The sequence below is a fragment of the Lampris incognitus genome, chromosome 11 (assembly GCF_029633865.1).
Source record: "Lampris incognitus isolate fLamInc1 chromosome 11, fLamInc1.hap2, whole genome shotgun sequence".
Lineage (NCBI taxonomy): Eukaryota > Metazoa > Chordata > Actinopteri > Lampriformes > Lampridae > Lampris > Lampris incognitus.
The window spans coordinates 27605708-27619216 of record NC_079221.1 but is presented as its reverse complement, the minus strand read 5'-3'; the positions used below and the strand labels follow the sequence as shown (position 1 = coordinate 27619216).

The 13509-nt window shown below is 43.3% G+C and overlaps 1 protein-coding gene across 3 annotated transcripts in view; it reads left to right on the top strand.

The window, feature by feature from the left end:
- zmym2 (zinc finger, MYM-type 2) overlaps positions 1-2846 on the top strand; it is a 57474-nt gene extending 54628 nt beyond the window's left edge. For 2 of the 3 annotated variants that reach the window (XM_056289537.1, XM_056289536.1), the window contains exon 25: positions 55-2846. In XM_056289537.1, the coding sequence (XP_056145512.1) occupies positions 55-295 (241 nt within the window). In that variant the 3' untranslated portion in view covers positions 296-2846. The remainder of the gene's footprint in view (positions 1-54) is intronic. The other variant, XM_056289539.1, reaches the window with a different exon arrangement.
- The last annotated feature ends 10663 nt before the right edge of the window (positions 2847-13509 follow it).

The window sequence follows — 13509 nt, the reverse complement described above, 5'->3', positions numbered from 1 at the left end:
TACTAACAAAACCGCTCTCACTCTCTGTCTTTCTCTCTCTGTCAATGACTCTAGCTCAGAGTCATTGAGGGAGCGTGCAGATGTGTTCTACCTGCAACCAGAGGCAAGCTGGAGTCCTGATGGCCCTGTGTGGTTTAGCTCTGCTCCCCTGGAGCACCCTGTCCTGGAGAGCCTCCTCACCAGGGTCCTCATAGTCAGGGATATTTACACAGACAAACAGCTCCCCAAGGAGGAGGAGGCAAAGCAGGAAGAGGAGGACCAAGACGGCAAGCAAGAGGGCATGGGGAGTAACTGACATTTGGTCTTCCGTTTGTAGAGCTCTGAGGAAGAGGAGGAGGAGAAGAGCCAGTCTCCTCACTCCTCTTCCTCTTGCCTCATCAACTTCCAGAGCCCACATCACGAGCGACAGGGACACAGTGATAAAGAAGGTGTATACCTGCTAGGACTCCCACTCTGGTGATGGAGTCTGAGGTAGAGGAGTTGGAGGGGGGTTGACAAGAATAGCTTTTATTCTTTTCCTTGTGATTATGCTCCACAAAATGCACAGGAAGGGGATTTGGGTGAAAGAGAGAAGCCCTGACTGGTGTTTCTTGAGAGACAGGGTGGTGAAAGGGGAAGGAAATGGCCCTCCCACCTCTCCCTACCTACTCCAAATCTGTCCTCCTCCTCAAAGGTATAGCTTGAAAACCAGCTGCCTGACTTTGATGATAAGGTGTAAGGGGGGGGGGGTGTAGAGGAGACTAATGCAATTTGTTTCTCCAGTAAACAACACAAAGGAAGCGTGTTCACCAAAATGACCCGGCTCATTCCACACAGCATGTTATGTCTAAGGTTTTTTGTAGAGTGACAGTAAGCATTGGGGAAGGTCAGGCGAGTTTGTGAGAAAGGGAGAGAAAGAGAATTACCTCTACCTGTTCTTCATTTCGGAGGACTCCAGAAACAAACTGGGACATCACTGTGAGGAACCAAAGAAGGAGCAAAAGGAGGACGTACCGCTAGGTCACAAAGGGCTGTCTCTTTTTTTTAAGGTGTTCTTCAACACTTGGCTACTTTCATTCCCAACCTATGGGCGCGCCATTATGACTGCTCTCTTACTATTGCACCATAGCAGATGGCAGCCTGGAGAAGGTCAGTCAATTTAGAACTGGTCATGTGACAGTCTTGAGTCAGGAAGTCTGTCTCTGCTGCTGTCTCTCTCTGTCACTCCCTCTCTTTTTCTTTCTGATTCACTCGCTGAGAAGCAGATGGACCTAACTGGCTGTGTGTGGCATATTGAATAACGAATAGCTATTGAATAGCGTGTCATTAAGAGGGAGGGGTGGACTGACCAACAAACTGACATGCTGCGCTTCTTTTTCTGGACATTAGCAGGAGCCTCCATTCATGCAATGTAGCATTATGTACGTACTAAAGCCCAGATTGGGCAGCTATGAAGTAAGTGTAAATATTTCTGAAACTAGGGGCGGGGAGTGAAAGACAGAGACAGACACTGTTGCAGACATAAACTAGGAAAAATTAAACCCTCAGTGAAGTCCTCTTCAGCTTGAACATCCTCTTACACATAAAGCCTTTTTAATGAAGAAAAAAAATTGGTTATTTATTGCGTTTTCCTTGGTATATCCGTTTTCTCCTTTTCACATTGGGGGAGGGGTTTGTTGCACATGGATCCAAATAAAAATCCTCAGAGGCCCAGCGTGCCCTGTCGACCGTTTCGTGTTCTCCCAAAGCGAGGCTGCTGCTCGGCGCCACTGAGAGCATAACTAGGATGCAGGTATACGCTGAATAACGGAGGACATGATACGTCCTGTGACGCATGAGACACTACATTTTTAAGGCTTTTAAGGCTCTGCTTATTTTTTTTACTGTACTTGAGTGTCAGTTTTCTTTGGAGTTACGCTTATAATGAGCTTAATTTCCTCAAATGTTCCTCTTTTTATTTATGTGGGTTAATTATCCCCGTGTTTACTTTTAATCTTTTGAGCTGGATTTGGAATTTGCTTTGTATTTCAATAAATTGCTAAAAAGAAAGTACTGTTAAGCAAAACTGAGACTTGTTTTTGTTCTCCACTTTCTTTCTCCCAGTTAACTTTGATTTAGAGATGGAGAAGACTCACCCCCAAAGCCCCAATTGTGTCTTGAGTTAAACCCCTATTTCCCCCCAACAAATATTAACATTTATACAGTTTGTGCACAAATTAAAAGGAACATCTTCCAAATGTTGTTATCCAACCCACCACCCTTCTTTCCGTTTGGGTTTTGTAACATCCTATATCACCGTTGTGTGTCATACTTGAATGTTTTTATCCATCTCCCTTTAGTAACAGAAATGTAACGTATGAGACCACAGAGATGAACGTTTTCACAGGGATTCACTTGGTTTTTACTTATTTCATGATGAGAGCATGTGTTCTCAATACTTTGCACACTCCTCTGTACAGTCAAAAGCATAGTTTTTAAGTGCAACACCACAAAAACGAGGAAAGTAAATTCGAAAAGAGTATTTTTCCGTACCGAAATCCCCCTGCTCCTGCTTTCTTGACTAAAGGTCTTCAATCCCAGCTCTGACTCCTAACCTTGTGACTTGCCGAAATTGATCCCGGATCGGAGACCCCTGGGTTAACTTTTCCCTCATCATTGAGGAACGGTGGCTCATGTCCGAGTCGGAGGCTTTGACTAAAGCCTGCTAAAGGTGTGGACACAGCGGCTGACGCCGTGGCTGGCTATAATGCCTAATGTGAATGTGCCTATCTGTAAATAATGGAAGTGAGTGATTGTGATTTGAGTCTGATGCAAACGTGTGGGCCGTTCTGCCAAAACGGTTACATTAAATAAATGATTTCATTTTCTTACCAGAGTTTTTCCAAAGCTGTTTTTTTTTTAAGTATTATTATTCCACTTAAGTGACAACCATGTTGGGTGGGGGGTTTTGTGAGGAGGAGGCTCATTTTAATCTAAAACCTGGGGGGAGGTCTGTGATTGCATTTAAAGTTGGACTGAACTTAAAACACATTTTCTATTCCAATGCATTTTGTATTTTTCTACTGAGAAAAGGGTATAAAATGTAGAATTCAGTTTTTATACTTTTAGGTGTTCTTCCAGGACCAGCTTCTCTCAGCCGATCTCTCTTCTGATACTCAATGCTCATAAGCTGTACGTAGACGAGTGCCTAAGGCACTCGAGGTTATAAAATGATATGAAACCAACCCTGCCAAGCCTTGTTTATACTCGTTATTCAAAGGTCATCTTGTGAATATTATTGAGGACTACACCACGCCCTCATTTCCTGAGGATTTAGAAAAGCTGTGGATACAGAGATGAAAGAAAAGTCATTTGAAAATTGAAAACATGTTGCTGAATGTATTTGATGCTGTTTCAGATATTTAGACAGGAAAATGTATATCTGATTACTGATATAAATGGTCGGCGCGGTGGTGCAATGGTTAGCGCGGTCGCCTCACAGCAAGAAGGTGCTGGGTTCGAGCCCCAGGGTAGTCCAACCTTGGGGTTCGTCCCGGGTCGTCCTCTGTGTGGAGTTTGCATGTTCTCCCCGTGTCTGCGTGGGTTTCCTCCGGGTGCTCCGGTTTCCTCCCACAGTCCAGACATGTAGGTCAGGTGAATCGGCCGTACTACATTGTCACTAGGTGTGTGTGTGTGTGTGTGTGTGTGTGTGTGTGTGTGTGTGTGTGTGTCGGCCCTGTGATGGCTTGGCGGCATGACCAGTGGCTCCCCGCCTGCTGCGCAATGACTGCTGGGATATGCTCCAGCATCCCGCGACCCTGAGAGCAGCTAATGGATGGATGAATGGATATAAATGGGCAGGGTGTGGTGCAGCCGGTAAGAAAATGAGGGTTCACGTGGGAAAACTTGTCCCAGCCTTCGCGTGGGAGTGAAGTAAAACGGCGCCACCTGGAGATCAACATGTTGGCATATTCTGCTCTGCATCCATCTTGAAACACGCTTCCCCGCTGCCTCCTGCCATTGACTGGAAAACAGGCCATTGCATCCCGCAACCCACAATGTCATCGCAGCTAAGTTCCTAATGAGCGTTTCATAATGCGCCTTAGCTGTTCATTGAAAGCGTATCTTTAAATAACGCTACCTGAAGCCAATGTCGGTATGTTTATAGGAGTAAGAATTGTGCTATTTTGATAACATGAGGTCATCTGTCTGCAAAGGTGTGACGTAAACATCCGGGGTTTGGACCCAAAACTACGCTGGGCTACACGAGACTTACTGGACCCCGGAAGTGAAATTCGGTGGACTGTTTTTACAGCAACGTGAAACACAATAGTAGGTACCCTAATGATTAAAAAAAGATGGAGGCTGTAATGTGTATAGTAGGTTGCAGTAGCACAATGAGGCGAGAGACGCCTCTTTACATCTACGGATGTTTACAGTTAAGAGATTTACAAGTGTAGGCCTATAGGTGTCAGTATAATTATAGTCTGAAGAATGTGCAAACGTGGGTCTGAGCTCAGATGGCTGTGGCCGAAAAAGTGCATGAAAGAAAACTGGGTCAAAGTAAAATAAAAAAAAAGCTAGAAGAAAAGCCATGGACTGTACTAACAAGGGCTACTTAACACTGTTGCTCAATCTGGTCCTCGGGTACCACCAGTAGGCCGACAGCTGCTAGGTAGTTCATTACATCCACCTTTTGTGCCAGGTAGGTCAATCCAGCCCCAAATCAGGGAGGGTTTTTTTTTTTTAGACCTGGAACAACGGGTGAGTGGAATGAACCACATGGAAGAATAGAAAACAGCAGCAGGCCAACTAGTGGTACCCGAGGACCAGACTGAGAAACACGGACACAAAATACGGCTACAGACGGCCTTTAATGATAATTGCTGTAGTCTGCTGCAGCTATGACACAGGATTAAATATGCTCTAACTACCATAAAGAGTAAAATTAAAATGGGATAAAATTCTATTGATCGCATTTGGTGCAAAACGGCTTTGAACTTCAGTGTAGAAGATACAAAGGGGCGCGGGGGGGGTCGACACTGAGTAGTAGGTTATTTGGGGGGCGTTTTGATTCTCACCGGGTGTATTCGCATTTTGCATTAACATTTAAGGTATTCAGGAAACTAACAAGCAAGAGTCCAACGGCCACACATGATCCGAAGATCATCCGTTAGAGTGATTTTGAAGCACCGGTTGTCCAGCCGGTTCCTACGCAGCTTACAATGGATTCTTGTAGGCATTGTTTTCCTATAGGAATTTATGATAATACCAGGCTATAGGTCAGGGTCATCTTGATGACCAAGGTGCCCTTGATAGATGCAAACAGCCAACTGTGATCTATAACTGTTGGAATATTTTTTTTTTATTCCCACAGCATTGAAACAACAAATATTGACATTTCCAACGGCGCAATTTGCCCTAGTATCAAACTGTTTTTTGTTTTTTTGTTTTTTGCCTCACTTCTGCGTGAAAAGGAAAGAAAGTAGGGCGCCTCTACCTTTAGGCCATGTGCCTTTTCTCCCAGTGGAGGGCGCTATGTGCGCGCCATGGACGGACTCCCGGGCGGGGGTGGCTGGGGTGTGACCGGCAGGGGATGCCTAACCGCTTTATCTATCGAGATCCCGAGCCGGCGTTTAGCTGAAATAATAGCCGTCATTACCCGACAGGAGGGCCGCGGGTTTGTTGACCTTCCGCGTCACGATCCCCGTCCGTCAAGTGTTTCCTCGCGGTCGGACTGACGTAAGGTGATCTCCTTTCTCCTCCCACGTCCGTCCGCAGCGCTCCCTCTTTCCCCGTCTGACCCCCCCCCGCCCCCGACAACACGTCCCTCTCTCACACCTGTCGGTGGGCCCGCTTATAATGAGGCACGACCACTTGATTTTTCGTCTCAGATAGCAAGTGCAAATAATGGTGATGAAGATGATGATAATGACGATGATGATAGTCCCAAATTTAAAGGAAGCGTTTCTTAATTTCAGGAATGTCGCTGTTCCAGTTCGTGCGCGTTTTTTTTTTGGGATGAACAGGACAGAATGACAAAACCCCTTTTTGAAGAGGCAAGCTTTTTCCTTTCTTTGCTATCTGTTAGAGTTGGCTAGACTCCAATAACTTGTCCCATTGATCTAAAGCTAAAACGGCCCTTTGCTCGCGCGGGCGCGCGCGCACACACGCACACACAGAGCCCGGCTGCGTGTAAAAACAGTTTTCACCCTCGTGGGGTTTTTTTTGTTTGGGCTCGATCCCCGCTGCTTTCAGGGCGCATAATGAAAGCGCTGCGCTCAGCGGGGTCATGCGGACTGGGATCGCGGGCCAGACTATAGGCAGCGATTAGGGCCTCTAATGTGCCACCGATCCTCTTCGAATCACATGATATGAACTAATGTCGCCATTTAATGATAAAACAACAGCGGTGGTGGGTGGTGGAGGAGGAGGAAGGAGGGGTGGGGGGGGTGGGGTTGGGGTGGGGTTCCCGTGCGCAGCTGCGCCGTGAACAGCGGGGCACTAGGAATGGATGACAACTGCATTTCTCCCGTTGTGGTGCCTCACAGCACGGGCAGGCTGGTGAAAAGATGGGCAAAAAAAAAAAAAATCACCGGGATAAGAACAGATATGTGTGTTAAAATTCAAAACAAAACACAAACACACGACCACCTTTGGTTAAGTTTTGCTATTTCCCCATTCATCTCTTATTCTTGTGCTGTTTTAGTTTTATCGTCTCATTCGATTTTACATTTTTTTTAAAGTTATCATTCGCTGCTGTTGATTCGTCAAACGACTTTTTTTGTGCATTTCTTTCCTTCTTGTGGTTGTTTTAGTTTGCTTCTTTCTAGTGCAAAGACGTTTGAGCTGCATTTCTTGTATATCAATGAAATGCATTACTATTGTTATTATTTCAATTATTATTTCTAGTATTACTATGTCTATTATTATTAGAATCTTTCAAAAGCAAGTTTGTAAAAAAAAAATCGATCCACCTGTTTGGATACTTTGACATATTTCCTGGATGCTACCAAAATCACTTGGCATGTCATTTGCATTAGTCCACAGTGGGGATGTAAATACTTGGATTATCTTTTGATGGACAGCAGGACTCCTGCCGCCCCCTTACTGAGAACAGTTTAACCTTGGCTGTTGCCAGAGCTATGTTCTGGGATGGGGTGGGGGTTGATGTGTGTGTGTGTGTGTGCGTGTGTGTGTGGGGGGGGGGAGGTTAAATTTAGTTTGGGCCCCCGTCCCTATTTGGAGAGCCGTAGGGACACAGTGCATACGGCAATCGCCCAATTCTTCTGATAGACTAGTTTTCTCTCCCGCTCCCTTCCCTGAATTACATTCTTCGCTTTCATCATCTTCTTCTTCTACTCTTTTCATATCTCTAAGTCTTTACCCGGCGCCATGCACAACGAAACAGAGATGAAGAATCATATATTAAATCTGCCATCACTGACAAAAATCATTGTGGGTTCACCAGTTTGGCTGTTTATCATCTGAGAGCATTTATGGGTATAATCTCTGTTGAGATGAAATCAAAAACTCCAGTCATGAACTTTGACCTGTAAAACACACACACACACACACACACACACACATACAAAATGTAACCGTAGGAATATTTTTTCCCCCATCTACAGTCAGGGCACTAGAACGCCACTATTCTTTTAATTGATGTGCACAATATCAATAAAACACATGTAAAAAGGATTTTGTCTTTTGAAGTCCTTGCATATGATATTAACGCCTCAAAGTGTAAATGTAAAATGGAAATTGTGAAAAAACAAGCATGAAAAAACTTTTAGCCAAGAATTAGAAAAAAAGAAGACTATGGGGGTTTGGGATTGAAATAAAAGCAATGCTGTGGTGTTCATAAAAAAAGGGCAAAATGTTGTAGAAAAACTTTCAAACTGTAGCCTGGCCTCTGGTGCTGAAAACACTATGCTCAAGTTAACCAGATGCATTGTGGGCAAAAAGAAAAGGCTCTGGGATTGCCTGTAGGTGTCCCTGATGAGCTGACCTCTGTTCACGTTATCTCTGGCCACAGTATGATATGATGCGCCCCCCCCCCCTCGCTCGCTCCCCCCAGGCCCCTCCTTCCTATGGGACGGACAGTCAAAACAAGCCAACCCACGCTGTAAAGATGCTGTAATATTACATCACTTTTACTGTTGAAACATTTTTCATAAAGGATATATTTGATTTAAATAAAACACAATGAGAATAAACCACTAATCGGGGAACAACAGTGTCACCACGAAACAAACACCCATGGAATTTCTGCTTATTTGTGCCATTGAGATTTGTTCAAACATAAAGAATACAGCCCAACAATGAATACTATCAAATGCTACTTTTTTCTGTAATAAATACTTAGTATCTATACATTGAAGCACACATTCATACAGGTGTATTATGACGTATACACAGCTATAATAAAGGTCGGTGCACAGTCTGAGGCACTTTCTCTGAGGTGGTAAACAAAATTGGAAGTACACAACTGGAGAAGGCAAGAAAGCCCTCCAGATGGTTCTTTGGTTTCTGCAAGAGTTGCCAAGGCAACCAACACAGCATGGCTAGTTATAGTTTATGGCAGTGGTTCTCAATCAGGTCCTCAGGTAGTACCAGTACTGCTGGTTTTCTCTTCTGCCGGGTCAATAAATACGTTCACCTGTTGTTCCAGGTCTGAACGCCCCCCTTGACTGGAGGCGGGAATAACTGACTCAGTGGGTGTACGTCATGAACCACCTGGCAGGATAGAAAACCGGCAAGTAGTACAGGTGGTATCTGGGGACCTGATTGAGAACCACTGACATAAACTACAGCTAGTCATGCTGTGCTGGTTGCCATGGCAACTCTTGCAGATACCAAGGAACATCTGGAGAAACTGTTGTATGATCTGGGACCTGGGATTCTGTTTGTCAAGTTGTTTTTGTAACAAGAAAACCTCTTCGATAAAAAATAACATCAAATCATTGTAACTGAATTTAAACGAACACCTCACTCTGGTTTGTATTTTTCACACAGCCCTACTGCATCCAAGACCTCCAGTCTGACAGACTGTGACCGAAGGTAAATAAGTTCTCATAACACAAGTTGCTTTTTTTAAGCTATTTTTCCATGAACCAATGGTCATGCCTCCAAGAGACAAATTTGTCACACTCCTGAAATACATAAAGGGGGGCTGAGGTATTTGTGCTGTGGACTGAGTGTGAATTTGTTAGGTGATTAAAGGCTATAAATAGGCTGCTGTCAGTCCTACGCTGCATGCTGGTGTCTTAGAGGCCTGCCGACAGACAGCACCATCCTCTTTCACCAGCCATTTTCCCCTGACAAAGGCTTGGGCTACCTCAGGAAATAGAAAAGTTGGGACCATTGAGATGAATAACCTTGAAATTAAGTGTCTTTCTTCACATTTTGGGTAAAATTAGTTACCAATTGGATGAGAGCTGGGTGTTTAAAAATGAGGATTTGAACAAATAAGCACTCCAAATAATAATAATTTTAAAAAATTCTTTATTCTAATGAGTGTAATCTTATTGAGACAGTATTTCAAAGCAAATCCAAAGCTTTGCTCTTCAGTGTTTAATTTCAGATCCAAAGACAAGCTAAATATTCCTCTCTATTGCCAGCAGGGTTTAAATGGCTGTTGTTGGGGGATACAGAGGGACTGAACAAAGTGCAGCTCCTGTTGGTCTGCCACCAGGTAGGTGATGTGAGTGACTGGCTGGACCTTCAAGTCCTGCCAACACACCAACTATCTCCAATCACTCTACAGCCACTGGACCTGAGAGCACAGCACTCATGTACTCAACTCTGCTTTTGGCTTGGTTCACTGGACCCAATGCTGCGTATTCACTGCAAAACAATGCACACTCTATGGTGTTTACTTCCCTACCTCGGTAGTTAGTTATTTCACACCTTTCATCTACGCTGCCTTTTTTCCCTTTACAGATATCTTACTTAAGATGTCAAATGCACTGCACAAGGTTGCTAAAAAACATACTTCATGACTTACTAACTAGAGCTGAAAAAGGATGTTTGGATCAAGTGATAAAAAAAAACCAAGAGCTGTTATAGTGAGAGTTAATTTATCTTGTGATAGTGCCAGGACCTTTGTTGTGAGATTGAGATCTGCTAGCTTGTTTTTTTTAACAAAGAGAAAATCATTGACTCGTGAATTCCTACAGTGAGATAGTCTTTACACATTCACTTTCTAAAATGTCCTCAACAAAAGCTGATGTGAGCTTCTAACACAATGTCATACCCTCGAGTTCACAGCTAATGAGGCAACGGCTGATTAGAGAGTTCAAAGCAGACTCAAATTTAAGAGGGATCTTTTGAAATGATCAATTTTGAGCTCTCGTATTCATTCAAACTTACACCCTGCGTCTCTTTCTTTGCACTTGAACATGCCGTTGTTGGCGGTTCAGGCCGAATACATCGAAGGTGATGAGAATGAACTTCCCCAGTAGCTGTTAACTTGGCTCACCTGCATCATGTACTGCAGAGTGTCGCAAATTGTCGGTTGGTCTTGTGTGACAACGCGAAATGACCCCATGATAGATGTTTATCTCTTTGGTGTAAGACTGACACGGCCTCTTTACTTTAATTATGTCTGGATGTGTGCTCTAAATTGTGTGGGAGGTGTTTCCATGCCCCTTCCCACATGCCCGCCCTCTCCATCCTTGACTCAGCGTCACATTCTCACATCCTCCATTGGAATGCAGAGTGAAGGAGTGAGGCGTTTAGAGGTCGGAGGTTAAAGAGTATACAAAGAGGAGACTGCAAATGCCCTCCCAGCGGTGACATGGACAATATTACACAGAAAGCAAAGGAAAATCCTTGCTAGAAATGAATTAGGGGCCTAAAATGAAAAGTATCACAGTCTGAAAAAAATTGCTTTTCCCAAATCCCACATCTTGATTTATGTCTTTCAGTGCTGTTTTAAACATGGGTGACTGGACTAAGCTTTGAGTGTTAGTGTTAGGGACCATCCTGGCGGTGTTAGGGAACATGTTTCCCCTCGCGCCCTTGCATTGACGATGCTGTGCTGTCCATTGAGTTGGACAGGGAAAAGAGCTCCTTAACCCTGGCAGTGTCAGCGCTGGGCTATTTTCATGACACCAGAATACAATTGCCTGTTGTAGGAAATAAGGAATGAGGTGCAAAGTATAATTACTGAATTCTCTTGATCAAATCACCCATCTGCCCTTGACAAAAACGGTCAATCGACTACATAACATACCATATACTTTTGTTACATTTGTTCTGGTAGTGCATGTTTTCTGGGTGATATAAAAAAAATGTCCTTACTTTGAAACACATTATTGCCATTTAAATCCGTATTTCAAATGTCTGTGTGCACTTGGAAACCCCATAAGAAAATAGGAGGTCAAATATTTGACTTTGACTTTGAAATTAGAAAAGGCTAGTTTAAAGGCACTTATTACCAGCATCTCAGATCAAACCAAACCAAATCTCCCCTCTCCCTTCGTGTTCTTGGCTATTCTTTCTTTCCTTGGTTGGAATATTGATTTTTTTATATAGTATAGTTATTTTATTAACATTAGTAATGTATTCAGCTTGGTAAGGAGCTACTTCTTTGATCTGACGAGTGATCTAAATCCATATAAAGTAATTATTAGCTTGCTAGCTATCCTGCTAATACTAGCTTCCTCGCATGTGCTAATACGCGCGCGCAGCCGGACCAGCTTCCAAAATGAAGAACAGAGAAACTCGGATTACAACACACACAGAGGGAGTGTGACTTCATTCTCTGCTCAGGACGTACTCCACTATCTCTTCACATAGCAAATAGAAAGCTTGCTGCTCTGTTCGAAATCCCATTTAAAGCACCTTTAAGTGGCAGCTCAGCCAAATGCTGAGCACCGCCTTATGTTTTGATTACTGGATGACATTATTATTTTTGTGAAGGTCAAGCGTAGCGGCCAAATGGCAAGTCTTCAGGCCTGGAAACCGGAAATCACAGGTTCCATCCCTAGCTGTGTCTTTACAATGACACATAATGTCTGTAAAATAAATTATAAAAAAAAGAAACCTGGCTGAAATGCTTGAGGGTGTATTCCAACCTTTGCCTCGTGTAGGAAAGAAGATAATATCATTAAAACAGAAAAAACTAAGTAACTAAGACCGCAAACAGTCACGATACTGTTTAATAGTAGGCTAATCACTGTTGATTTTTGCAAAGTCAGCTATCAACGATAAAGCAGACCAATGCCTCTTACATAGTTGAAATTGAAAGCAAAAGGCCAACAATTGTCCTTCAAGCGTTTTTCTGCGCCATATCTAAATGCTCCACGTAATTCACATACGTCGCTAACAAAGGATACAGGGAACAAACAGCATTTAAACTCAGCTGGCTGGATTTAGCGATGGGCGGGGTGAAAATGAAAACAAGAACGGAGAACAGTGGCAATATGGTACAAAAAAGTTTATTTAGTAACAGTTTTGTAAACATTTGAGGTAAATGAACATTTACATCAACTTGTTCTTACAAAATAATCATTCATACACAAGGCACTTCTCTCATTTAAGACAGCATCGAAAACAGGTTGCTGTTCTGAGCATAGCGAGTGGTTTCCCGCTCCCCGACTAGCCGGAGGAAATTCTGCTCGGCATGAGACAGAGGAAGAGAGAGTTTGGGCTGAGGGCCTTCATTTGTGGGAGATCTTAAACAATACATATACTGTCAGGAGCCTGTATGCAGGGAGGATTGGGGAAGGGGCCCGCTAACCGGGGGCCAACAGTCTCTCAACAGCGGAGCGCCATGCTGTCACCGTCTAGCCGGCAAATCCCATAGCTTTTGAGGATGCAGTGAATCAAGCATTGAGTGAAAACACAGAAAATACTCAAAAACTATTCTTTCTCTCGCTTGTTTTTTTTCTTCCCATCCTCAAACTCGTCGGTTTCAGACCATGAGCTTTGAAGAAATAAACAATAAATACATTGTTGTGTGTATCTCTACATTCAAATTAAGTTTTTTCCGCTTTTTTTTTTCTACTGCCTTTGCTGTGAAGAGCCGCTGTATTTTTCGGGTTTAAGACATATTTTTTTCCTTTAAGGATCATAGAGATTGGCAGTTTAGTGTCATTCTCTCTACTGCTACTACTACCAATATTAGCATCATAGAACAGCATTATTTTTGCCTTAAATGTGCAAATCTTTATCAACTACTAAAATGTAAACTTTAAGAACCAAAAACAAATGCAGATAACAGGGTTTTTTGTTTTTTGTTTTTTTGCCATTTGGTACGATGAACACGGATTGTAAAGGCTGCTTGTTTTGATAACAAGTTGCATGAGTCTCCTCTGTGTTTCCGTTTCGCCGTGAGTTGCGATTATTTTAGGCAACTCATATCTGAAATAACAAGCAGCATGAAACATGATATCTATATGGGCACATATATTTTTCACACCATACAGTGCCATTCATGTTCTAGCCCCCCCCCACCCCCCCTTTTTTTAAAGTAGTTTCACTTTACTTTATAGTAGTCTCATTTTGTGTGTTTACCTGTTCATTAACTTATGGGAAACTATT